The sequence below is a fragment of the Mastomys coucha genome, unplaced genomic scaffold (genome assembly GCF_008632895.1).
Source record: "Mastomys coucha isolate ucsf_1 unplaced genomic scaffold, UCSF_Mcou_1 pScaffold3, whole genome shotgun sequence".
NCBI lineage: Eukaryota > Metazoa > Chordata > Mammalia > Rodentia > Muridae > Mastomys > Mastomys coucha.
The window spans coordinates 20,492,460-20,519,003 of record NW_022196909.1 but is presented as its reverse complement, the minus strand read 5'-3'; the positions used below and the strand labels follow the sequence as shown (position 1 = coordinate 20,519,003).

At 38.2% G+C, this 26,544-nt stretch overlaps 1 protein-coding gene across 4 annotated transcripts in view; it reads left to right on the top strand.

Moving 5' to 3' along the window:
* Positions 1-25,976, top strand: part of Sim1 (SIM bHLH transcription factor 1) — an 88,424-nt gene extending 62,448 nt beyond the window's left edge. For all 4 annotated transcript variants that reach the window (XM_031346620.1, XM_031346619.1, XM_031346621.1 and 1 more), the window contains 2 exons: positions 18,368-18,767; positions 20,440-25,976. In XM_031346620.1, coding sequence (XP_031202480.1) covers positions 18,368-18,767; positions 20,440-21,170 — 1,131 coding nt within the window. In that variant the 3' untranslated portion in view covers positions 21,171-25,976. The remainder of the gene's footprint in view (positions 1-18,367; positions 18,768-20,439) is intronic.
* Positions 25,977-26,544: the final 568 nt, after the last annotated feature.

Sequence of the window (26,544 nt, the reverse complement as noted above, 5' to 3'; positions counted from 1 at the left end):
TGGTAGAATGCTTGTCTATCATGAAGAATGATCTGAATTCCATACCTAGCATCATATACTAAAAAGTTAGGGAAGGAGAAAAGAAAGGTAGGAAAGGAGGAGGGAAGAACTGAGGGAAGGAGAAAGAATGCTTCTTCTTTTAATTAATTATTTTTGTTACTTTTATTTTTTTACAATTCAGTTGTTGCCCTCCTTCCCAGTCTGACCTCTCATAGTTCCTCATCCCATCCTTCTCCCCATAGTCTCCAGGAGGATGTCTCCAACCTCCCTCACACGTCCAAACCCCTCCCCACCCCAAGCGTGTTGCTTCCCTATTTTCTTTCTCAGCCTGTTTATAATTTATATAAAGGAAAGTTACTGATTTGTTTGAGTCAAACACTTTGATGAAGGTGTTTATCAGCTGTAGAACTTCTCTGGTAGAATTTTTGAGGTCGCTAATGTGTTTTATCATATCATCTGCAAATAGTGATATATTGACTTCTTCCTTGCCAATTTATATCTCATTGATCTCATTTTGTTGTCTTATTACTCTAGTTAGAACTTTGAGCACTATTTTGAATAGATAGGGGGTAAGTGGACAGCCTTGTCTTGTCCCTGATTTTAGTGGGATTGCTTCAAGTATCTCTCCATTTACTTTGGCATTGGCTGTTGGTTTGCTGTATATTGTTTTTATTATGTTTACGTCTGGACCTTGAATTCCTGATCTCTCCAATACTTTTAACATGAAGAGCGTTGTATTTTGTCAAATGCTTTTTCAGCATCTAATGAGATAATCATATGAATTTTTTCTTTGAGTTTGTTTATGCAGTGTATTACGTTAATGGATTTTCGTAAGTTGAACCAACCTTGCATTCCCTGGGATGGAGCCTACATGATCATGGAAAATGATGGTTTTGATGTGTTCTTGGATTCGGTTTGATAGAGTTTTATTATTTTTGCATCAATATTCATAAGCCAAACTGGTCTGAAGTTCTCTTTCTTTATTGTGTTTTTTTTGTGGTTTAGGTATGAGAGTAACTGTGGCTTAATAGAATGAATTAGGTAGTGTTCCTTCTGTTTTCCTTTTATAGAATAGTTTGAGGAGTGTTGGTATTAGCTTGTCTTTGACGGTCTGTTAGAATTCTATGCTACATCCATCTGACCCTAGGCTTTTTTTTTTTTTTTGGTTGAGAGGTCTTTAGTGACTTCTTCCATTACCTTTGGGGATATGGGACTGTTTATATAGTTTACTTGCTCTTGATTTAATTTTCGTATGTGGTATATGTCTAGAAAAACCATCCATTTCATCTAGATTTTCCAGTTTTGCTGAGTATAGTCTTTTGTAGTAGGATCTGATGATTTTTTTTAAATTTCCCATTAGTTGGATAGGCTGTATCTTCATTTTTATTGAATTCCAGGAAGTCTTTAATTTCCTTCTCCCTCCCTCCCTCCCTCCCTCCCCCCCCTCTCTTTCTTTCTTCCCTGACAAAGGTACTATTGAGTAGGGAGTTGTTCAGTTTCCATGGGTATGTTGGTTTTCTGGTTTTTTTTTTTTTTTTGTTGTTGTTGTTGTTATTTAAGTCTAGGCTTATTGCATGGTGATCTGATAGAATGCATGAGATTATTTGAATCTTCTTGTATCTGTTGAGATTTGTTTTGTGACTGATTATATGGTTAATTTTGGAGAATGTACCATGAGGTGCTGAGTAGAAGGTATATTCTTTAGTTTTAGGCTGGATCATTCTGTATATATCTGTTAAATCTATTTGGTTCATAACCTCTATTAGTTTCACTGTGTCTCCATTTGGTTTCTGTTTCAATGACCTATCTATTGGTGAGAATGAGGCTTTGAAGTCTCCGACTATTATTGTGTGGGGTTCTATGTATATTTTGAGCTTTAGTAGGGTTTCTTTTATGAATGTGGGTACCCTTGCATTTGGGGCATAGATGTTCAGAATTGAGACCTGGTGGATTTTTCCTTTGATGAATATGAAGTGTCCTTCCTCACCTCATTTGATAACTTTTGATTGAAAGTCTATTTGAGCCAGGTGGTGGTGGCGCATACCTTTAATCCCAGCACTTGGGAGGCAGAGGAAGGCGGATTTCTGAGTTTGAGGCCAGCCTGGTCTCCAGAGTGAGTTCCAGGACAGCCAGGGCTACACAGAGAAACTCTGTCTCAAAAACAAAACAAAACAAAACAAAAAAAAGAAAGTCTATTCGATTGGATATTAGAATGGCATCTCCTGTTATTTCTTGGGACTATTTGCTTAGAAGACTTTTTTCCCAGCCTTTAACTCTGAGGTAGTGTCTGTTTTGTCACTGAACTGTGTTTCTTCTATGCAGCAAAATGCTGGGTCCTGCTTGTATATCCAGTTTGTTAGCTTATGTCTTTTTATTGGGGAATTGAATCTGTTGATATTGAGAGATACTAAAGACAGATGATTGTTAGTTCTTTTTATGCTTGTTGTTATAGGTGGAATTATGTGTATGTGATTCTCTCTTTTTGCTATTGTTGTGAGATGATTAATTTCTCGTGGTGTGTGTGTGTGTGTGTGTGTGTGTGTGTGTGTGTGTGTAGGTACCCTCCTTATGTTGGAGTTTTCCTTCTAGAATCCTCTGTAGGGCTGGATTGGTAAGTAGATATTGTTTAAATTAGTTTTTTTAATTAGATATTTTCTTTATTTACATGTCAAATGATATATCCTCTTCCAGTTTTCCCTCTGAAAAAAATGAAAGAGAAAAGAAAAAATAAAATAAAATAAAACCCTGTTCCCTCCCCCCTGCCCCTGCTCACCAACCCACCCTCTCCAACTTCTTAGCCCTGGCATTCCCCTACACTGGGGCATAGAACCTTCACAGGACCAAGGGCCTCTTCTCCCACTGATGACCGACTAGGCCATCCTCTGCTATACATATGCTGCTGGAGCCATGAGTCCCACCATGTGTATTCTTTGGTTGGTGGTTTAGTCCCTGGGAGCTCTGAGAGTACTAGTTAGTTCATATTGTTGTTTGTCCTATGGGGCTGCAAACCCTTCAGCTCCTTGGGTCCTTCCTCTAGCTTCTTCATTGGGGACCCTGTATTCAGACAAATGGATAGATGTGACCCTCTACTTCTGTATTAGTCGGGCACTGTCAGAGTCTCTCAGGAGACAGATATATCAGGCTGTTGTCATCCAGCACTTGCTGGCATCCACAATAGTGTCTAGATTTGATGACTGAATATGGGAACGATTCACAGATGGAGCAGTCTCTGGATTGTCCTGCTTTTAGTCTCTGCTCCATAGTTTGTCTCTACAACTCCTTCTATGGATATTTTGTTTCTCCATACTTTGGTCTTCCTTCTTCTAACACACATGGTATGTACTCTCTGATAAGTGGATATAAAATTTGGTTTTGTCAAGGACTATTTTGTTTCTCCATCTATGGTGATTGAGTTTTGCTTGGCATAGTAGCCTAGGTTGGCATTGGTGTTCTCTTAGGGTCTGCATGACACCCTGTACAGGCTCTCTGCCTTTCAGGGTCTCTGTTGAGATGTCTGGTGTAATTCTGATAGGTATGCCTTTATATGCTATCTGGCCATTTTCCTTTACAGCTTTTAATATTCTTTCTTTTTTCTGTACATTTATTGTTTTGATTATTGTGGAATGGGAGGAATTTCTTCTCTGGTCCAATCTATTTGGTGTTCTATGGGTTTCTGGTATGTACATTTATGGCCATTTCTTTCTTTAAGTTGAGGAAGTTTTATTCTATGATTTTGATCAAAACTGTTCCTGGTGTTTTGAGTTGGGAATCTTCACTCTCCTTTAATCTTTAGGTTTGAACTTTTCTTTGTGTTCTTGTTTCCTTGATGTTTTGGGTTAGGAGGTTTTATGTTTTGTATTTTCTTTGACCATTGTGTCAATATCTTCCAAAGTATCTTCTGTGCCTGAGATTCTCTGTTCCATCTCTTGTATTCTGTTTTCTTGTATCTGTAGCTCCTGACCTCTTTCTAGTTTTTCCATTTCCAGAGTTGCCTACATTTGTGATTTCTTTATTGTTTCCACTTCCATTCTTAGATCTTTGTCTGCTTTGTTCAATTCCTTCACCTGTTTGATTGTGTTTTGTTTCATTTCTTTTTTTCTAGATCAAAAGAACTTTCATTCATTTATTTTTCTCCCAAAGATAAGACTGCAGAATTAAATGGCAAAGGACCTTGTGACATTTCCAGCAGTAACTCTGTGTGCAGCTTTTAACTAGTCAATTTTAATCCAAGTTAGTAGGAAGTTCAGAAAAGGCTTAGGGCTAGTCCATGGCAATCATAATTCTTCCCCTCATATTTTATTTATTTAAGTGATTTATTTGGTTCTCTTTTAAGGCCTTCTACCTGTTTACATCTGTTTTCCTGTATTTCTTTCAGTGAGTTATCTATGTCCTTCATAAATTACTCTGTTATCTTCATGAAATGGGTTCTGAAGATGCCCAAGTATATTTGCTTCTGTTGCTTATGGCCTTCTGCTTGCCTCTCTCGCCATCTGGTTATTTGTGGTGTTAACTGGCCTGCTTCCTGTTTCCTTGGGTTTCTGCAGGTCTCTTGGGAGACCTGTGGCCCTGGCTGCAGCAGATCTCCTGGGAAGCTTTCAGACTGTTGGGTCTGTTGCTCCAGGTGTCATAGATCTCTTGGGATAGCTTCAGGCTGTGGGGTCTTCAGAGAGGTAGACACGCTGATAATCTGCCTTGGTGGACGTGGCCAGAAGGGAAGTAGAGTTCAAGCCGAGTGGATTGGTCCTGAGTCAGCTGGGTTCCTCAGGGGTCTCAGCTGATGCAGTTATTTAGAAGGGTCCTTTATCTGTTGCATATAGCCTAGGTATAGCATATAGCCTAGGAAGCCTTCAGACTGTGGGGTCTTCAGAGGGGCAGACATGCTGATGATCTGCCCTAGTGGAAGGCCGCTTCCTATTATTATTATTATTTTTTAATATTTTAAAAATATCTTAGAACCATATGATAAGTTAAATAACTTCTAAGAGATCTTTCCAAAGCTAAATATCCGTGAAGTTTATACAGCAATCACATTCCACTTAACCTTTCTAGGTAAATGTTTTATGCAGAATTCTTCTTGTTTATTCTTATGACAATGATTTATAGTTAAAACAGTGGCATCAAGTTTGTCTAGCAGGATATCAGGAATGTGGGAAGTGATGTACGCTTAGTATTCTTCTCACAATTACAGTTATGTTTTTGGAGCCCTCGGTTCTTTCAAGTTAGAAAAGTATTCCTTTGTTTGCCTATTGTATAGTTATGTGGTCATAGGCACATGAGTTAGCCTCAAACGATTAACTTGCATCACTTTTTTACTTTCATTTTAAAAATTGTTCCTCATCCCCATGAAAACCTCTAGCAATCCCTATCTGTGTAAGCCACAGCCATTCCTTAGAGTAAACAGGATCCCCGACTAAGAGAAGCATCCCAAGCAGTGGGCATATTCTAATGGACATGCCATAGCACTTTAATCTAAGTCTTCCACCATCTGTTCTTCCCATAGCAGCGAAGGAAAAAAAATTACATATTTTATGTTTCAGGGTTACATTAGTAAAAGTAAGATAAAAGTGATTTAAAAGCATGCATATGTTCTCAATACAATACAGTCTGCATCTGCGATTTTTTCTCTCTCATGATGCAGACACAAATCAAGAAGAAAGCTGCTTATGCTTGATCGCGTGGAAGTTTTTCATGGAAAACAGAACTTCACCATCAGAGGGTCTCTTAATACGTTTTACAGCTAAAAATGATAAAATCTCAATGAGCTGCCAGAATAAAAATAGATAACTGTAATGTCTGTCGTTGGAACACCTGGCACTTTCTTCCCTGAGCTGGATTGCAGAGCGCTTGTCTGGGACATGCTGTGGAAGCAGACTGCATTTTAGCACTCATAGCACCGAAAGGAGTATGTAGGGGTGTAGCTTTCTGAGGGTGTTAGTGATTGTGGGACACCACCCAAGGAGTGTGAAGGTCACTTAGTAGGGTGTACGAGTTGGAAATAAACATACCTTTGTATAAACACTGAAGGAAGGACGTTGTTAATTTTTTCTTTTTTAATCTTCATGTATCTAAGTGGGTAGTGGACAGAGAGGATTCTGGGACTTTTCTTTTTCTCTTAAACTTCACAATCATGTCACTTTGGGCATATATTAATTATTCAGGCCATACTTCTATGACAATGAATAGATTAATAATACCTTAATTCTTAGTAGGGATTGTGATGGGCATCAGTTATCACATGCAAATCAGAGTATGTGGTCTCTAAATCAGAGTTCATCTACCTACCCCAGCAACTCAAAGGATTGAAGGAGAAGCCCTGGTTCCTTTTTTTCAACTCCTTTTCTCCCTATTCGGGAGCTTGTCGTTTGTCACATATTAAGGTTATTATCTGCATCATTGTGCCTATACTAATATGAACACTTGTAAGAGGGAAGGGTGACTATATTTTCTATATCAGCTGGCAGACTTCATTGTCAATAGCTTTCACTGGGTGCACACAAGACCAGACAGAAGACTTGGACCTTTAGCCTTGTGAGATGTAGTCTCTTTTGGAAGGGATAATTCTTTCTTGAGCTGAATCCCCAAGGAGAGCTGGTGGTGGCATATGGTTTCCTGTTTTAAGAGAACAAGGGTTTTCTTCATCTGATTTGTTTTTGAATGTGAAAATATGAATGCTTGTTTTGAAAATTAAAAAGTCTGGGGTTAATTAAGATGTAGTGTACCCAGAATGAGAATATGTTTTCTAACAAATGAAAGTAGACATTCCAGGAAAATTAACCCAAAATTAATCTTAGTGAACTTTTTCTGATTGATGCAAACTAATTAAAATAGAAAATTCAATCATTTAGTTTCTCAGATTTATGTTAAATGAGGGCACAGTGCTACTTTTCAGACAAGAGTAGAGAGATGCCCAGTAGCTCATAAATCATGCTTCTACTTGACGATGTATAGATACCAAGAATGGCATGCTGGCGTGTGACTCCGTGAATCTATGATCCTCAATCCTTACTCTCTAAGTCACCGTTCTTTGTTGTGAAGAGACACCATGATCAAGGCAACTCATATAAAGGAAAACATTTAATTGGGGGCTTGCTTACAATTTCAGAGATTTAGTCCATCATCAGCATTGCAGGAAATATGGCAGTGTACAGGCAGACACGTTGCTGGGAAAGCAGTTGGGAGCTTTACATCCTTATCCATAGGCATCAAGCAGAGAAAGAGAGGGAGAGGGAGAGGGAGAGGGAGAGGGAGAGAGAGAGAGAGAGAGAGAGAGAGAGAGAACTGAGAGGGCTTTTGAAACCTCAAAGACCCTGTAACATACCTTCTTCAATAAGGCCACACCCACTTTAACAAGGCCACACCTCCTAACCCTTCGCTGACATTTGTCAACTAGGGACCAAGCAAATCTGATAAGCAGGCCAATATGATTTAAACCACTACCCGTACTCTGTCTCTTCTCTGTCCTTGCAATGTGGTTCTAGACTTTTATCCGTGTGTAAGCTGAGAGCCATTGGGATCAAAGTACATTGTGGCAAGAAAAGTAGGGGTAGGTTGAAGCAGACTGTGTAGGGGATTGGGTAGGAGTTGATTTCCTTCTGCAGTTGGGAATGCATATTTTATATCTTGCATATGTCTCTAATGCTCTTAGTACAACGAATACTTCTTTCTAGGTAATGCAGTTTGACGAGAGGATGTTGTTTATTTGTTTTAGACCTAGCTGACCTGGAACTTGCTATATAGATCAGGCTGACCAGGCGCTTACAGAGATTTTTTTCCACCTCTGCTGATCCTTTAGTTTTAGACTTATGTATTTTATTTCTATGAGTACACTGTAGTTATGAGACACACTAGAAGATCCCATTACAGATGGTTGTGAGCCACCATGTGATTGCTAAGATTTGAACTCAGGACCTCTGGAAGAGGAGTCAGTGCTCTTAACTGCAGAGCCATCTCTGCAAGCTCCTTGAATTGTCTTTTTATGATCAAAGGTCATAGTCATTAATGAGAATGAAGCTGTTTGAACAATTAAGTTTAAGATTTATTAGAGCAAGATTCTATTCAGGAAAAAATGTATTTTTATAAAGGACTTTGTTTCAAATCTTTTTTTTAAAAAGATTTATTTATTTATTTTATGTGTAGGAGTACACTGTAGCTGTGCAGATGGCCGTGAGCCATCATGTGGCTGCTGGGAACTGAACTCAGGACAGCCCTGCTTGCTCTGGCCCCACTCGCTCTGGCCCCTCTCGCTCTGGCCCCTCTCGCTCTGGTGTAATACACTGTAGCTGTCTTCAGACGCTCCAGAAGAGGGCGTCAGATCTCACTATGGGTGGTTGTGAGCCATCATGTAGTTGCTGGAATCTGAACTCAGGACCTTCGAAAGAGCAGTCAGTGCTCTTACCTGCTGAACCATCTCACCAGCCCTCAAATCATTTTATAAAAATAAGACACATAAGATTTTTTTTTTGCATTTTCAAATATTTACTTTTATTTATTTATTTTATTGCATATCTAAAGAAATCCAACAGTGCTATTATAGTTTATCCACACACACTGTTTACATTCCAATACTTAATTGTCTCCTCAATTTTCTCTGTCATGATTTATTCCCTTCTCTCATTTTATATTTTTTTCCTGGATCATTTGAGAGTAGATACATACAAGATGGTGATGGCAGCTTACCTAAGCCTTTTTATTTGTGTATTTCATCTGGGTACGGATATTCTTCCCATTAACTTCAGTATAACTATCAGTCTGAGAAAACTCACAGTGGTAAAATACTTAGCCTCATATTATAGATGTAAGGCTAAGGCAGTTTTGTTTGTCACAGTGTCTGCAGTTTCCTGGCAGTATATATTCCCATGCAGGACATTATATTGCACATAGATGTTGCAGATTACTTTTTTAAAATTTAAATAGATCCTTGCTTTCACTACTTTTCTTCTATGTTGTTGTCAGTTTTAGTGAATAAAGCGCAGTTGTTTTATGTATTTTTTTTTTGAGTTTGTGCTGCATCTCCATTGTTCACTCCAATTATCTGTTACCTCTGACGTATTCCCATGAGCACCATCACCATCTAGAGGGTTCTGGCATCCTTCTGAGTCGTTTGAAGATGTCAGTGCTTATCACCTGGCCAAGGAATAATCTGCTTTCTCTACTACATAACCACTTCTTACCTTTTTCAAATGAAAAGGAATTTTTTTGCTTAGACTCTTGAAGATCCTAAAAGTTGTTTATTCCTCATGAAACTCTCTTGATTCCTCATCTATCGTCATTTAAGCTTAAAGAAATTTTTGTTAGGTGGGTTACAGGCACATTTTCTAAACTAAATCTTCCTTCAACACATAGCTGATTGGCGCTATCCTGTGGGGAAAGTCCTGCTCAACACTGTTTGGCCATGCCTTTGCTAATCATAATCTCATTGGTGTTAGTTACTGTGTTTGGTAGACTGACATCTTCTGTTGTTGCTTTTATTTGCCTTTGCTTAAATCTTCTCTGTTTGACAGTGTTAATTGTTTAAAGTTGGCTTCTATATCTTTTTTACCACATTTCCAGAATCTTATTTTTTGAGCACTTTCCTACTATAGGCTTCTCCAAGGTATTTCAGGCTCCCCTCCTACCTGCTTCAATCCTGGACAGAATAACTTCTCCAACAATCTCTACTGCTTTAGAGAAGAATAACATTTAGAAACAAAGATACACATATTTGGTGTGATTATTCCCTGGGGGCATATCATTGCTTCTAGGCTTTCATCAAATAGTGCTGGGGGGGGTTAGCTTCCTATTTTCCTTCTTGTCAGTCCTTCTTCCCCTTCCTGGTAGGAACCAGTTTGCTTGTTCTCTGGTTTATACATCTTGTGTTTATGTAAAAATTAGAAGATATACGGTTTTACTTCTATATTTACATGAAAGGTAACATATATTATATACACATATACATGTAATATAATATGTATATATAAGAATCTAATAAGAATCTAATATATACATATATATTAGGTATTTTTTAAAAATTTATTTATTTTATATATGTGAGCACACTGTAGCTATCTTCAGACACACCAGAAGAGGCCATCGGATCCCATTACAGACGGTTGTGAGCCATAATGCGGTTGCTGGGAATTGAACTCAGGACCTGTGGAAGAACAGTCAGTGCTCTTAACCTCTGAGCCATCTCTCTAGTCCTATCTTATATGAATGTGTATATATTTGGATGTGTGTGTGTAAGAGTGGTATATGTGGTATGTGTGGCTCATGGCACATGTGTATGTGCACGAGTGTGTACATACCTATGTAGACAAGCCACAGACTTTAGTGTCCTGGCCTGTTCCTCTTTTTTATCCTCTTGGGATAGGTCACTCACAGAACCAGGAGCTAGGGCGACGCTCAACAAGTCCCAGGGACTTACAGGAACACAGGACCAGGCCCAACTTTTATATCAGTTATAGGATTTGAATTCCAGTCCTCACATTTGCACTACAGGCTCTATGTTTCCAGCACATGAATTATTGTCTATCATCATCATAGACTGATGTTTTGTTCTGTGAAATTAGTTTAAAAATCTTGTTTCTTCTTATTTGTAATATAAGCTGATTTAAACTTGTCACTGTTGATATGTTTTTCAACACTGTCCTATTATTTTTACATGACAGATGCTGTGTGGTATATTTATTTATATTTTCTGATTTATTTTATATCTATTTTAATTAAAATTTAATTTTGATACAAATATAAGTTCATAAGAAGTTGAAGCATGCAATTGATAAATTCATAAATATATGTGCTATTTTAGTAGAATTGTCACAATACTTATAATGGTAACATTTCACTAAACTACAGTATGTTATCATAACTATGCTACTGTATTATTATTGCCAAGGCACAGAACATTTAACTCCATGGGGATCTTACAAGTTCCCTCTCATAGTTACAGTGATTTTTCTTCAGTCTTGTTCCTAAGCCCTAGCATGCACCTACAGATTTTTGTATCTATTTTTAATCTCACCATCAAGAATGTCATATAGCTGTAACTGGTGTCCCAGCCCTGTCACCTCAGCTGTTCAGAAGGTCAAAGCAGGGGGACTGCAATGTCTAGAGAGTGACCTCAAGGCCAAACAGGCAATATGATAAGAACTTGTCTTTTAAGAAAAGAGTAAAAGGGGGCTAGAGATATAGCTCTTGGCATGCATAAAACCCTGGATTTAATTTCAAGTTATGAGAAAATAAAATAATAACCAAAGAATGGTATGTAATTAAATGATACAACTCCCTAAGGTTGGCTCTCTCTGTCCCAAGCATAAGGCTTTAGAGATCCCTCCATGTTGTTGTATATATTAGTACTTCATTCCCTTTTCTTGTTGAATAATGTTTCATAGTAGAAATACACTGTTTTACTTAGCCACTCACAGTTTGAAGGATTACTGGTTTGTTTCTAGTTTTGGGCTACTAAAATTAGAGCTATGTTTTAGATACAGCCCAGTCATAAAATGATTGCTTAGAATTCTGAACGTAAAAAAAATTAAAGAAAGAGAAAAATCTGCAATAAGAACTCAAAGTAAAACCAAACAATCACTTAAATAGGCAAAAGACTTTTTTAAAAGATTTATTTGTTTATTTTATAAGTACATTGTTGCTGCTGTCAGACACACCAGAAGGGGGCATCAGATCCCATTACAGATGATTGTGAGCCGCCATGTGGTCGGTTGCTGGGAATTGAACTCAGGACCTCTGGAAGAGTAGGCGGAGCTCTTAACTGTTGAGCCATCTCTCCAACCCGTAGGCAAAAGATTTTAATAAATATTTCTTCGAAGAAGAGATATAGTGATCAATACAGCTGTGAAAATGTTCAACATCACCAATCTTACAGAAATCCTAATAAAAATCTCAATGAAATACAGCCTTACACCTTCACTATAATGGCTACGATAAACACATGAGTTTGAATGTACACATGCACACACATACACATATGCATGCACACACAGACATGTATACATGCACATGGATACACACAGAGAGGAGGTAGCAGGTGTTGATGAGTGCGCAGAGAACTTAGAACTTTTTTGGCATGTAGTGTTAGCAGGAATGCGTAATGTATGTAGCTTCTTTGGAAAATAGCATGACAATTTTTTCAAAAATGAAAAGTGAAAATTTTATAATAATTTAGCAGCCCCGCTTTTGTTCACAACCCCCCAAAGAAATGAACTCTCTAGAGGAGTTACTGAGCCTTAATCAGAGATCTCTGCATATACATGTTTATTATAAAAGTGGGAACTAGCCAAATCATCAATACATGAAAGGACAGTTAAAAATGTCATATAAACAAGCAAACTAGTCTATAACTTTAAAGTGTAGGTAAATTATGATACACTTCGCAACATGGATAAACCTGAGGACATTTTGCTAAGTGAAATAAGTCAGTCACCAAGAGACATGTTTGAGATACTTATAACTGTTAAATTCATAGACCTAGAAAGTAGAATGGCAGTTGCCAAAGGCACGGGGATAGAAAGGAAGACGAAGTTATCACTTAGTGGCTGTGGAATTCAGTTTTCCAAGATAAATAGACCAGTCAAGCATTCGTTGTGCCGGGCAGTGGTGGCGCACGCCTTTAATCCCAGCACTTGGGAGGCAGAGGCAGGTGGATTTCTGAGTTCAAGGCCAGCCTGGTCTACAGAGTGAGTTCCAGGACAGCCAGGGCTACACAGAGAAACCCTGTCTCAAAAAAACCAAAAAAAATAAATAAATAAATAAAAAAATTCGTTGCAATGGCTATGATAAGCACACACACACATGCATGCACACATGTACAGACACTGGCACAGAAATGTGAAAATACAATAATACTACCAAATTATTCACCTAACACTTGGTAAGATGGTAAGTTCTACCAATATAAAAATAATTTTAAAAGGAAGAGAACAATGGGAGAGGATCTGAAAGTCAGGGTAGAGGATTTTTTTTTAAATTTATTTTTTAATATTTATTTTACTCTATGTGTGTATGTAGCCGTGCATGCATGGAATATATGTCACACGTGTGCCTGATACCCGACGGGCCAGAAAAGGGCATTGCGTTCTCTGAAACTGGAGTTAGAGGCAGTGCTGAGCTGCTGTGTGAGTGCTGGAAATAGCCTAGGTCTGTAAGACCTGCTCAGTCACCGCTCCAGCACCACTGCCTTATTCTAATTGCCAGTGGCTCTCTTAGGTTAAGGCTCCCTTGGTTTTGCTTTTGAGGTTACTCCACGACCATTTACCCTGATCAGAAATCCACCAAACATCAATTGGTGATATTTCCATGGACCTACTTTTGGGTAATCTGTCATGCTCTGTGAGTCTGGCTACCTGTCCAATGCTGTAAAATGGGGCCTAGGAGAATGGAGCTGATAAATGAGGTGGACTGAAGCCTCAGGCACAAGCCTACTTTATTCAGAGCATCAGCCGCAGGTACAGACAAACTGTGTATGACAAAAACATGTTTCTCCATAGAAGCATATAAACAAATAACAAGAGCCAGTTGTTAATAACCTGAATAACCTGAAGTAAATGCACTCTTACCTACCACACCTGCGAGTCTCATGAAAATACACTCCAAGAACAATTTTGTGCTTTTGAAGAACTCGAGTTCACAGGACTTGTCTTGTTTTCTTGGAGTTTTTTCACAAACATTCAGATTTCTCCTTGCATGACTTCATTCCTGTTCCGGGTCCTAACAACCACCTATGTCTCTGGAAATTTATTAGTAGTGATACAGTGTGTCTGGATGTTACATAGACAGATCATTTTAATTGTTCTTTTTCCAGTTTTTTTTTTTTTACAGTTCTAGTTCCTTTGTTATTCATATAACTATCAAACTTTAAAACTCTTCTCAACCATTTTTCTCTTTATTTCCTTTCATTTCTGTTGCCTTAAGTGGTTTTATCCTATTTTCAGCTTCCTTTGTTAATTTTTTTTATTGAAATCTATCCAGTTTTTCACAATACTTATTTATGTATTATGGAATCCAGGTAGCACCTAATTCAGGTGCAGCGATGTGTGTACATTTTTGCTTTATATGTGTAGCTCCAGATGTTAGTTTGTATTACTTAATTCAATTTAGAGTGATGCCTTACAGTTTTTCTTTTTGGCATTGTTTGGCTAGAAGATTCCCATTTTCCTGTTTTCTCCATACAAGAGTTTTTTATATGAAGCTTAACCATCTCTGAATTCCTTGATGCTTTGAGTTGTGATACAATGTTCTAATCAAATAATGGCTAAGAATTGTTCAAAAAAGTTAAAAAGAAATATTTCAAATTAAACAATGGGGCGTTAGTATTCAGAATAATGTTTATTTATTGAGTGCCACTCATTTAAAAAAGAAATTGGGGCTAGGAATGGTAGTGCAAGTATTAATTCCAGCACTACACCTGCGAGTCAGAGGCAGGTGGGTCTGTGAATTGCAGACCCGTTTGATTTACTTATTGAGTTTTAGGACATTCAGAGGTATACAGTGAGACCCTATTTCACAAAACAAAACACACACACACACACACACACACACACACACACACACACACCCTCAGACAAAAGCCAACACAAAACATAATAGGAGTAACTATGAATCAGAGTTTTATTTTTGTGTGCTGGTAAAAGTTCACTCATTTTCCTTAAAATGCAAACATTTATATCATTTATATCGGGTTTTCATCTGAAGTGTCAAAGCAGTTTAAGCTCATGGTCTAAGAGTGCCACCCTGCTCTGCCTGCTTGAATGGCTCAGAGCAGTGCTTTACTGTTGTAGATTCCGGCCTATTGACAAGAGGTTTCCTCTCAGACTCTTTTCAGGTGCTATTGAAATATGTACTTCATGTATGCCTGGGTTGCCTCCTGTTGGATTTTCTTCATGAGCAATACATAGACTATTTTCTGCTGCTGTGATATTTCTTTCCCATATACACTCAAGGAAAGCTTTCCCCACTCAACAGGGCTCAGAAATCTTGACTGGAGTACTTCAAAAAAAAAAAAAAAGGTCTAGTTTATACTTTTATAAAAACAAGGGATGTCTGGCTTGGGACAGCAGAGGTGTCTGAGCCTCTCTGAGGTAAGCTTTGCCGAAGAAGACACAAATGTCGAATTCAGTTTCCAACTCAGGAACACCAGGGTTTTTCATACTTGCTTTGCTGTAGTTGCTATCTTGTGGGAAGAGACTGGTGTGTCTGGGAGAATAGGGTTGCGATATAGGGACCAGAACTCAGGGTGCCTTGGTGTCTTCCATGTAGCGTTCTGCTAGGAGACAAGTTGAACGTCTTTTTCTTAATGGGGAAATGCCGATTAACGCTCTTATTGTTCATTTGGGAAATATTCGAAATAATAATTAGGATGGCCATTCCTAATTCTTGGAATTCCTGAACTTGGAATTTGCATTCAGATTTGTGATCCCTATTAACATAGTTTCTGGTTGCCTGACAAGAACCTGGTGCCTCATCTCTCTTCCCAAGAGTCCCAAGTAGTTTCTTGCTTGTATTCTGGTGGGAAGAGTCATGCTCAGGGTGGGCCTGTAGAAGGTGGGACATTTGCTTTGTCCTGTGAAAGGCTCAGCACAGGTTATTTGTTCAACCAACTAGTGACAAAGGTAGTGGAGCCCACTTCTGCATATATCACTAGTCCCCTGGTGGGCTAGGAGAGAAAGTGTGCCGTGGGCTTTCAGCATCTATAACCCAGTGCTTCCTCTGAGTGTGTGTGTGTGTGTGTGTGTGTGTTCAGATGTAAATGCATCCCACAGTATAAACGTGTAGTAAGAGGGCAATCCAGTTGTTTGCTGGTTCCCACCTTTCTCCTTGCTTCTGTGTGTGCTAGGATTACAGATACGCAGTGCTGCATGGCTAGCTTTGCATAAGTCCTGGGGATTCTCACTCTGGTCCTCATTCTTGTACGACAAACATTCTATCCATGGAACCATTTCCCTGGCCATCTCCTTTCTTTAACGACAGTGTTTGACTTCAAGTATAAAATTGTGCTTTGGAGTCCAGGTTCTTGGAAAAACAAGAATAAAGACTTTGGAGCAGTTCATTCACATATTAGACAGAGATGTTTAATATCTGCTTTAGAGTGGTTATGGAGACCACATGATAAATGCAGGTAGACATTAGCATACAGCAAACAAATATCAAGTTCTCAATAAATTATCATAGCATCTCTCCTATCTATATCATGGTTGGTATTAAGGAATCTGTAAATGTCAGAAATTAATATACTACCGTTTATATGAGTTTCTTTTTGCCATTTTTCTGTATTTATTTATTTTAATTGAAAACACATTTTTCATACACTATATTCTGATCATATTTTCCCCCTCTCCCAACTCCTCCTAGACCCTTCCTCCCCACTCTCCCAACTCCATGCCCTTTCTTTCTCTTCAAAAAACAAATGAACAAAGACAAACAAAACCAGGAATATACACACATACATAATGTAAACAAAAAAATAAGACAAGCAAAAAGACCAACAATATTTTTTTAAAAGCCCAAACAAAGCAATATAAGACAAAAAGTCTACAAAAAATAGCATTGACTTTGTTTTGTGTTGGCCAACTGCTCCTGGGCATGGAACCTCCCCTTAAGTGTGATTAATATAGCCACTGTATTGGAAAAAAATAGTTTTTCCTTTGTAAGCTGGTATCAACTGTATATAGTTCTTGGTTAAGCGTGGGATTCCCTGTCCACTTTTCCCTCTCAGTGCTGGGACTCTGTCTGGCCTGAACCTATGCAGGCCCTGCTGTGTGTGTGGCCGCAGTCTCAGTGAGTTGTATGTGCATAAGTCTGCTCGTGTCTGGAAGATGCTGCTTTCTTTGAATCATCTCTTACGTCTGGCTCTGAGCATCTTTCCACTTCCTCTTCTGAATAGATACCTGATCCTTGAGGGGAGCAGTTTAGTGAAGACATCCCATCTAGGACAGAGTGCTCCAGAGTCTTTTATTCTCTGCACATTGTTCAGTTCTGTGTCTTCATGTTAGTTCTCATCTACTGCAGGGAGCTTCTTTGATGGTGGTGGTGTGAGACATAGATCTGTCAGTATAACAGAATGTTATCAGGAATGGTTTTTGTTTTTGTTTTTTCCCATGGTTGCGAAATCATAGTACTTGGTTTTTCCACTAGGTCCATGATCTGTGTAGTCTCAGGTTCTTAACCACCTAGAAGTGTTAGGCATGGGTTCCACCTCATGTAAAAGGCCTGAAATCCAGTCAAAGGGAGTTGATTACTCTTAGGACCTCTGTGACTTTTGTGCCACTATTGCGCTGGCATATCTTGTAGGCAATCACTGCCGGGTGGCCCATGGTTCGTGACTGTGTGAATGATTTTACCTTTCTCCCTTGCTAGCATGTAGAACATTCTAGTACTGTGAACTTTAATAAACTACCAATTCTAGTGGCTTAGGGGGACCCTCAAACTGAGCACACTTTCTCAGTGTGTCTGAGAAACGCTTTATATTTTGCTTTGTTTTTAAATAAGAATTTTATTATTGTTGCATGTATGTTGGTATGTACCTGTGTATATAGGTGTTGACCAAGGCTCATTGGTCAACAGATGGTGTTGCTCTTGTGGACTGAAGTTCAATTCCCAATACCCACGTTAGATGGCTTACAAGCACTTGTAACTCCAGTTGCAGGGGAAATTAAGGCCTCTGGCCTCTGTAGGCACTCATACTCATGTCCATATGCCACACCGCTCCCCGTACCCAATTAAAAATAAATAATAAACAAATAAATAGAATTTAACAAAAAAGATTAAGGCTCAGAACCCTTGGCACCTTAAACTTTAGTTTTTAATATTCTTTTTTTTTTTTCATTTGATCTTAGGGCCACTAATATTTTCTTGTATATGCTTTATTTAGCACATATGTATGTAGTTCTGCTTGACATTGTGCAAAAGTCTCAATTAAGTAAGAAATATGTACAAGAAGAAACATGAAAAGCAAATTCTTGCACTCTTAGTTGGGGTAGGTCTATTTGGATGGTGGCGAAGAATTTGGCGTTGAGTCTTGGTTTTGTTATTCAGTACCCCCTTTATAGTCTTGACCCATTATTTTCCTGTGTGCCTTATCCATAGCACTGGGGACCCTGACATCATACGGAAGGATTATTAGAACTAACTACATGGCACTTCATTCAGTGCCTAGGACTTTGATGTTCGATATTATTTTTATCTCTTCCAACAGCCAGGGGTATTTTCTGTATGGGCGTTAGCTACTGTTCAAAGTTAATGGGAGCCTTAACGAAACAGCGAGTCTTGTTTTGACTGCCTTAGGTCTGGGTGACCTTTGGTAGTTAGAGAATGAAGACCATTTCTGTTTAGCTAATTTATTTGTTATTGATGTTGTCCCTTGTCCCTTTGGTTTCAGTATTCGGGATTCCACACTGAGAGATCGGAATCTGACCATGACAGCCAGTGGGGTGGAAGCCCCCTGACGGATACTGCCTCCCCACAGCTTCTGGACCCAGAGAGGCCTGGCTCTCAGCACGAGCTGTCCTGTGCGTACAGGCAGTTCCCAGATCGCAGTTCCCTCTGCTATGGCTTTGCTCTGGACCATTCCAGGCTGGTGGAGGACAGGCACTTCCACACCCAAGCCTGCGAGGGAGGGCGGTGCGAGGCAGGCAGGTACTTCCTGGGAGCACCGCCTGCTGGGAGAGATCCCTGGTGGGGCTCTCGAGCAGCTCTGCCGCTCACCAAGGCCTCGCCAGAGAGCAGAGAAGCCTATGAGAACAGCATGCCGCACATCACCTCTGTCCACAGAATCCACGGTAAGAGCTTGCCGGCCACCAGACTCCCAGCAGGAGGCTGTAAAATGTACACTAAGGCCATTCAGCTTAAGTGTATTTGCTTTGGCAGTGTTAATTGTATTTATGACAGACAAGAACAAAGTGCGTTTCTCGTTTTAAAAACCATAAAGAATATAATTTAAGCTTCAGTGATTTGTAAATCTGTTGACTTTGTAATCATATGTAGATTTAGATTTAGATTTCTGTCATTTTCCTCAGTCTCCTCACGCAGCCGCTGTTTATCAGTGAGGGCACGCACCACTGACACGTTGGAAAGAACAGCTTTTGCTTAGCGGACTATGGCTGTGCACATAGATGTTTAGCTTTTCTTGGAATCAGTTACCAGAAGCTGCCTCCCATCACCATGACAACCAAAACACAGACCTGAAGAAAGGTAGAGAGAGCACCAGGATGTTCATCTTGGGATAGTTACACGACTTCCCCAGCCCAGAGAAATGGACCTTAGGGTTGAAGCTTTGATAATCAGCTCTACTCTCTTCAAACTAAATTATTCTGCAAATTACAAAGTAAATTACTTTAGTAATTACTTTCTTCAAAGAAAATGTGGTAAGAAGAGTCTATTCTGGCAATTCTAAATGTGGAGGATCTGGGTGGATGTTTGATAATCTCCCCATTTCTTAAAAGTCAGTGTCATTATGAAGGCCCTTTCAATACTCCCCCTGCTCTTAGTATGAGAGCTGTGTGAGACCATGTCCCTTTGCACGAGGCCCCCATTGCAAATACTTCGGTGAAAAATTTTAACTTCTTTCCATGGCTGCCTTTTATTTTTCTGTTTTTCCTTTGAGTAAACAACCTATTATGTGCCAAGGAACATTTTTGTAGTCTGGTAATGGAAATCCAGGGCCAAGGGCAATTACTTGGTAGCTAAAGGTGAGAAGAAAAAACCCTGGCTTAACCCATATGGTTTGGAAGGAAATGTTAGAAATAAAACAAGAAAAGAAGAAAGGAAGTAATGGTCTGTGTGATATAAGGCCCCTCTACAGCCGTAAGCAGTTTAAAAAGCTGTTTCGTCCCTACCTGTTTTTATTTCTGTTTAAAATTTTATTTCAGATTGAGGGTAATTGAGTTTATGAAGTGTATTTTGCATGCATTACTCGTCAGGGTTCGTTAGACTTGCCCCTTTGCTTCAGAACAAGTTGTTACAGAAAAATTCTAATATTCAAGGGCTTGTTTCAGAAATGAGATGTTTCCGTTTCAGAAATAGCCAGAGTTTCCATTGTTAACTCTGAAACCAATGCGCTTACTCTACTACTGATAACAAAGTATTTATATTTTTGATTATGACAACATATCGCTACAGCTAAATCATCTATCCATCCATACACCCATCTACAAACATTTTTGTGAACTCTTAATTTTCTACAAAGTAACAGAGCTTTAGTTTTTATCTGTGAGGTTTATCTTCTAAGAAAATTTTATAAATGTTATCTGCAATGAAAACCCACTGATCACTGATATGAATCCAACATACATCTGAATTCTAGTACAAATGCCAATGTTCTGTCATATAGGCCTGTTTCTATTTCCAATATTGCATTAAAATAAAAGATGTAAGATTTTTTTCCTAGGGGGGAAAAATGCACTTGTGTGTGTGAATTTTGACACCACTTACTTTTTACTTTTTGTGATGTAGGTCGAGGTCACTGGGATGAAGATAGTGTGGTCAGCTCTCCAGACCCTGGGTCAGCCAGTGAATCCGGTGACCGATACCGCACCGAACAGTATCAAAATAGCCCGCAGGAACCTAGCAAAATTGAAACTCTCATAAGAGCTACCCAGCAGATGATTAAAGAGGAAGAGAACAGATTACAGCTAAGGAAAGCCCCTCCAGACCAGCTGGCTTCCATTAACGGAGCTGGGAAAAAACACTCCCTCTGTTTTGCAAACTACCCACAGCCCCCTCCGGCAGGTGAGGTCTGCCACAGCTCCTCTCTTGCCAGCACTTCACCGTGTGACCATATCCAGCAGAGAGAGGGCAAGATGCTCAGCCCTCATGAAAATGACTATGACAACAGTCCCAATGCACTGTCTCGGATTAGTAGTCCCAGTTCCGATCGCATTACCAAGTCTAGTTTAATCCTGGCTAAAGACTATCTACATTCAGATATGTCTCCTCATCAGGCAGCAGGAGACCATCCTGCCATCTCTCCAAACTGTTTCGGCTCCCACCGGCAGTATTTTGATAAGCATGCCTACACATTAACTGGTTATGCCCTGGAACATTTATATGACAGCGAGACTATTAGAAACTATTCCTTGGGCTGCAATGGCTCACACTTTGATGTAACTTCCCATCTAAGGATGCAACCAGACCCAGCACAAGGACACAAGGGAACATCTGTTATAATAACCAATGGAAGTTGATGTTTTTTCTAAAATATTTTGTTCTTCAAGGGTCTCTGAAACATATTTATAGTCTAATATACCCCATTAGCAACATTTACTATGCCACAGATTGCTAGAAACTCTAAGTTAAATTTTTGGGTTATTTGATATGAGTTCCCGTGAAATCAAGGAAAACAGAGCCAACATTCAAAGTTATACACAGGTAAATGAGCTAAAACGTATACAGAAATTGCCCACGTATTCTAGAGGAACTATAATCGATATATTTGAATTGAAAAATACTAATGCAAATTACACATAGATACCACATGGAAGGGCTGACGAATAAAATCATTGTGTTGTGACAATCTAGTAGAACTTATACACACAGATCATATGCTAGTCACAAACTGCTATGTACACTTCTCCTGCATAAATATACAAATGCCTACGTTTCCCTATCGATTGCAAAGAAATATGAGTTCCCAAAATAACTAAGGAAGAATTAGATGTACCTTGTATAAACCAATCTCTTCTTCATTATTTCAAACTAGTCCACTCATTTGGTTCAGGCATAAATTAGAGAAATGGTTCTGGCTGTGGTACACCAATGTGTTTTTACCTGGTATCCATTACAAGCAATCAGGAAAAGGTGGTTTTCCCACTTGCTTTTGAATTAGACATAGACCAGGTTGCATTGGCACAACAGTAAGGAATTCTCTAAGTCATACCACTGATATGTTGGGAGATACATAAAAAATGTGGTCTACTTAATTTTAAGTGGCTCAGTGAAGGAAAAGGCAGAACAGAGCAGAGTGATACTAAGTCTCCGAACAACTTTTAAGGTGGAGGTAAACAACATTTTGGCAGCTAGTGTACAAAAGACACTAAATAAGAAATTTAAATCAGTTCACCCAGACAAAATTCTGGTAAGTACACAAGTAAAGATCTGTAAAGCACTATATGGCAACAGGAGAAGCATTTGAGAACGTCTCAGAGCACAGCTAGGCCAGTGTGTCAGTGCATGCAAAGCCTCAGGAGAGAGTCTAAGCTAAAAGCTCAGGCAGAGGGACAAGTGGTTCAAAGAGTGCTTGGGGAAGCCACAGGGAAAATGTTGACTTTCTTTGCTGTTTGTAAACAAAGAAAACAACCCTCTTGCTCATACGTCCACGCGGCACGGTAGAAAGTCAAGTGAACTGTATGCGGAGGTCTCCATTCTGACCTTGCCTTTCACTTATTTCCGGGCTCATAGAGGCATCACTCACAGTCCGTGGGTCTTGACTATCTGGTCTGAAAGACAGCTCTTGTCCATGGTTCTGTGATTCATTGGTATGCTGAAAGTAAACCTGGAAGCAGTTAAAACTGCTATAAATTTTCAAGACGGATGGTTCTAGATTTTTCCATTCACAAGCAGAGGTCTAGATACTTTGTTATTTAAGTAAGGTGTGGGCTCTCAGGCAGGAAGAGTTACAGGCAACGAACAGCCAAATGTAGGTGCTAGAAATTTACGAGAGAAGAAAAATGAGTAAAAATTTATTTGATACACTGTTCTCTAGTATTCAAAGAAAAATGACATGCATGGTTAGAAAAGTTTCATAGATAATATTTTTTAGAATTCCCATGCCTGTTACTCTTGCCATGTTTAAGGAGGAGGGTGGACTTTATACTTATGAAATCATTACATAGCATTGGACACTCAGGGATTAGTACTGTATTTTCATCACTCAACATGATCATTTGGTGACCGTCAATATAACAGTAAGTTGAGAGTTGAATAATAAGTTGTTTGTACTGAGAGAAGAGGCTACATAAACTTAAACACTACTTCTTGGGTATGACAGAACAACATTGTCAATGAAAATGAGGAAGCATACAAATCAGTGAGGAATATATTTTATGTACTTAAATATACTTTAAAAAATATTCAAGGGAATATGAAAATTAAAAATTTAATTCCATAAGAAAAATATTTGATAATTTTGAGAAAATTGTTTAAAAGAAAATCACAGGACAGATGATTTGAATAAAATTCCAGCATGAGGGAGGTTTTCAGGATGGTGAAGGTTTTACAGAATTCTATAGATCACACACATATCTGATGAATATGTATTTTGGACAGAAAATCTCTACAAGTAGGTTCTATTGCTGGGTAGGTATACATTAGTGCATCAGAGATACCTTGTGAGAGATGGTTGTCAACTAAAGGAATTCCAGCAGAGTTTTTATGTAGAGAATAATTCATACAAGAATAAATTGTGTCTCCATAGACAAAGCCTAATAAGGAGGAACAGTGCTTCCCAGAATGCCATAACTAATATTTTTAAAGGAAGATAGATTCATTTATATCACATTTTGATTAGCAATTTTAGTAGATTGGCCCATTTAAAATACATTAACCATTAAACAAGTGTCAGTTTTGCAGTGACAATTTTATAACTGCATACAATGCCTCATAGACTCACAATAATATATACATGTAACTTACTTTGTTTTACAGAATGGCATGATTATTATAAATGACCCAAGATTAATTGATCTTTACAAGTAGGTGACTTCTTACTGTTCATGTAGATATATAAAATGAACTTGTAACCTACATTATTTTGTTCTGTACAGGAACATATTTGCTCATAAAGAATGTGCCACCTGTCTTAAAAATGTGGGATGTAAAAAAATATGGGATGTAAAGTAAATACATCCCTAATAACTTAATCAATTAATATTAAACTTAAATTTACTTCATTTTTAATCCCTGATTTTCCTATCCTTACTAAAAAATGGAAAGCCTGAGAAGCGCATTTCCTTCTACCACTTGGGAGAGTCATAAAAATCTGTTACATACAATTATACAAGAATAACACACATAGTTCCTTAGTCTCTGTGAAGCCCATTCTATCTGGAAATAGTTAGAATATCTCTGGTGCTCATTTGCTTGTTTTACGAAGATAAAATTTAAAACTGTGGATGACCAATGAAATATGTGTTTCCCAAAATTTCCTTGGGAAAATTCTGTTAAAAAAATTATTTCAGAGAACATACAGCTGATGTACTTTCTTTTTGATATATTTTAAAGGTCAGAAACACTGTAGGCCAGACATTGATGTGTGCTTCAGCTCCACAAATCTTTTGACATCACATGCAAAATCTAATGTGATAGCTTTTTTTTTTTTTTTTAAAAACTGTACTTGCCTGTGCAAGGCACTACGACAGAACTGATAGACATGCAAAACCAGACGGGATGTAATAAACGATTCCTTCAGTGTTTATACAGAAAACCACTTATTATTTCCTGGTTATAGTTTATAGGGCTAGAGTATTCCCAGCGAGTACTGTTTTAGTGCTGTCTGTATACTGCCTTTGGGCAGAGAATCCCACTTAAAATAAGCTTTAATGAGATCTCCTAAAAGGACAATATGTTCCATTTCCCTTTCTTTTATTTAAATTCGGTTTAATTTTAATACAAGATTACTTGGAAAATATGAATAGATATCTTAAAATAAAATGAAATTTCCCTCCATTCAACATCTAGGTAATGTGATCGTAGAGTTGGCAACTCTCTGAATACAGACTTGCTATGTTATTGCTCTGTATTTCTCTCTCTCAAACCCTGCTAATGACTAAGCTATGATCTATTAGTACTAGCGGTGATTGGGAGTGACAGAGTGAGAACTGAGTACTTGACTGGGAATCACTCTTCTTACCACTGTGATATAGTCATCCTTGTTATAATTTTTGAATGTCCGGACTTGGGTTCTTGGTTCATTCAAATGATAGGTGTAGGCACACATCCAACTTTCTGAATGACTTATAAAGAAAGTCCTCTAAATACATAATTGAGAATTCATGTAAATGCCAGGTTTTCGTGGATAATGATTTCACTGTAGGTAAAATCTGTTGGCTAGCTCTTACTGTGAAAATACATGGTGCATCAGACATGCTAAATTTTAAGTGGGCGTCAGAACAGCTGTGGATACATGCAAGTATATCATAAATAGAAAATATTCTTGGAGGAAAGTTTTGTGTGGTTCTTATATCTGTGTGCACAAAGGTTGTACGGGTAGTGCTTAAATTCAAAAGGTAAGATGTCACTCAATTCCATATTGTTCAAAATTCCTTCTCTAAGTTGTGTGCAGAAAGCACACACACACACACACACACATACACACACACACACACACACGCACACTCTGACTTCTATCTTACTTGGAGGATTTAAAAATGTGCTATATGCCATGTGAATGTATGATGATTCGCACAAGAAATTCTAATTGATAATTTTAATCTAGGCATTGTGTTTTGTGTTTTGGGATTTACTGTGTGAGCCTGCGTTCATTGCCTAGGTAAGAGGACTTTGTCCTAATCTGCTAATCCTAGACATATCTAGTCAATTTATACCCAATAATTATGATGTGTTTATATTTCAAAAGAAATGAAATTGGCATGGACAAATTTTTTTTTTACAGCAACTGTAACTTCTTTTCAAAGGAACGTATTTCAAAGAAACAAACCAGAGGCACTTCAAGAAAGATAAAATATTTTATGCTTGTTTTTTGACTGACATGATATAAAAAGGATTATATTTGTGAGAGAAGATATTGGTTCGAAATTACCCTCTTGCAATGTATAGTTTTTAGTGATATTGTAGTATAAAACTTGTAATCTGAACTTTTACTTTGGAATGTAAAGTAGGAAATAATAGCTATGTCAATGATATCTTACAAAGTGTCCCCATTTATAATTATTTATATTGTAAATAGCTTTCTGAAGTAAAATTGAAGTTAATGTGCATAAAATGTATTTATTATGTGAGGAATTTTTGGTTTAAAATATAGTTACCAATATGCAGTTTGAGTCTGAGTTATTCATTGAAAGAAGATTCTTTACAGAACAAAAGAGATTTGTCAGCCAGACTGGTGCTCTACAGAAACAACAGCTATTTTAGCTCCGGATTTGGTGGGGTTGGGCAGCTCTCTGCAAGCACACTAGGCACAGAAACACGAGAACACAAGCTTATGTACACATAGTGACTATTCCATTTTGTTGTATTTCATTTGGGATCTATTTTGTTAGACCCCAGAGCTTGGTTTCTTAGTGTATCCTCAGGATATTTTCATCAGAACTTATTTTTCTTTTCTGTTTATTTTTTTTTGTTCCTTTTTTTCATTTTTATTGGTTATTTTATTTATTTACATTTCAAATGTTATCCCCCTTCCCAGTTTCCCCTCCACAAGCCCCCATATACTCCGATTGTGCCTTCTCCTCTCAATTCCTCCACCTTACCTCCATCCAGATCCACACATTTTCTGTCTCTCATTAGAAAACAAACTGGGATCTAAGGAACAATAATAAAATAAAATAAAATAAAATAAAATAAAATAAAATAAGACAATCAAACAAGCACAAGGATTGCTCA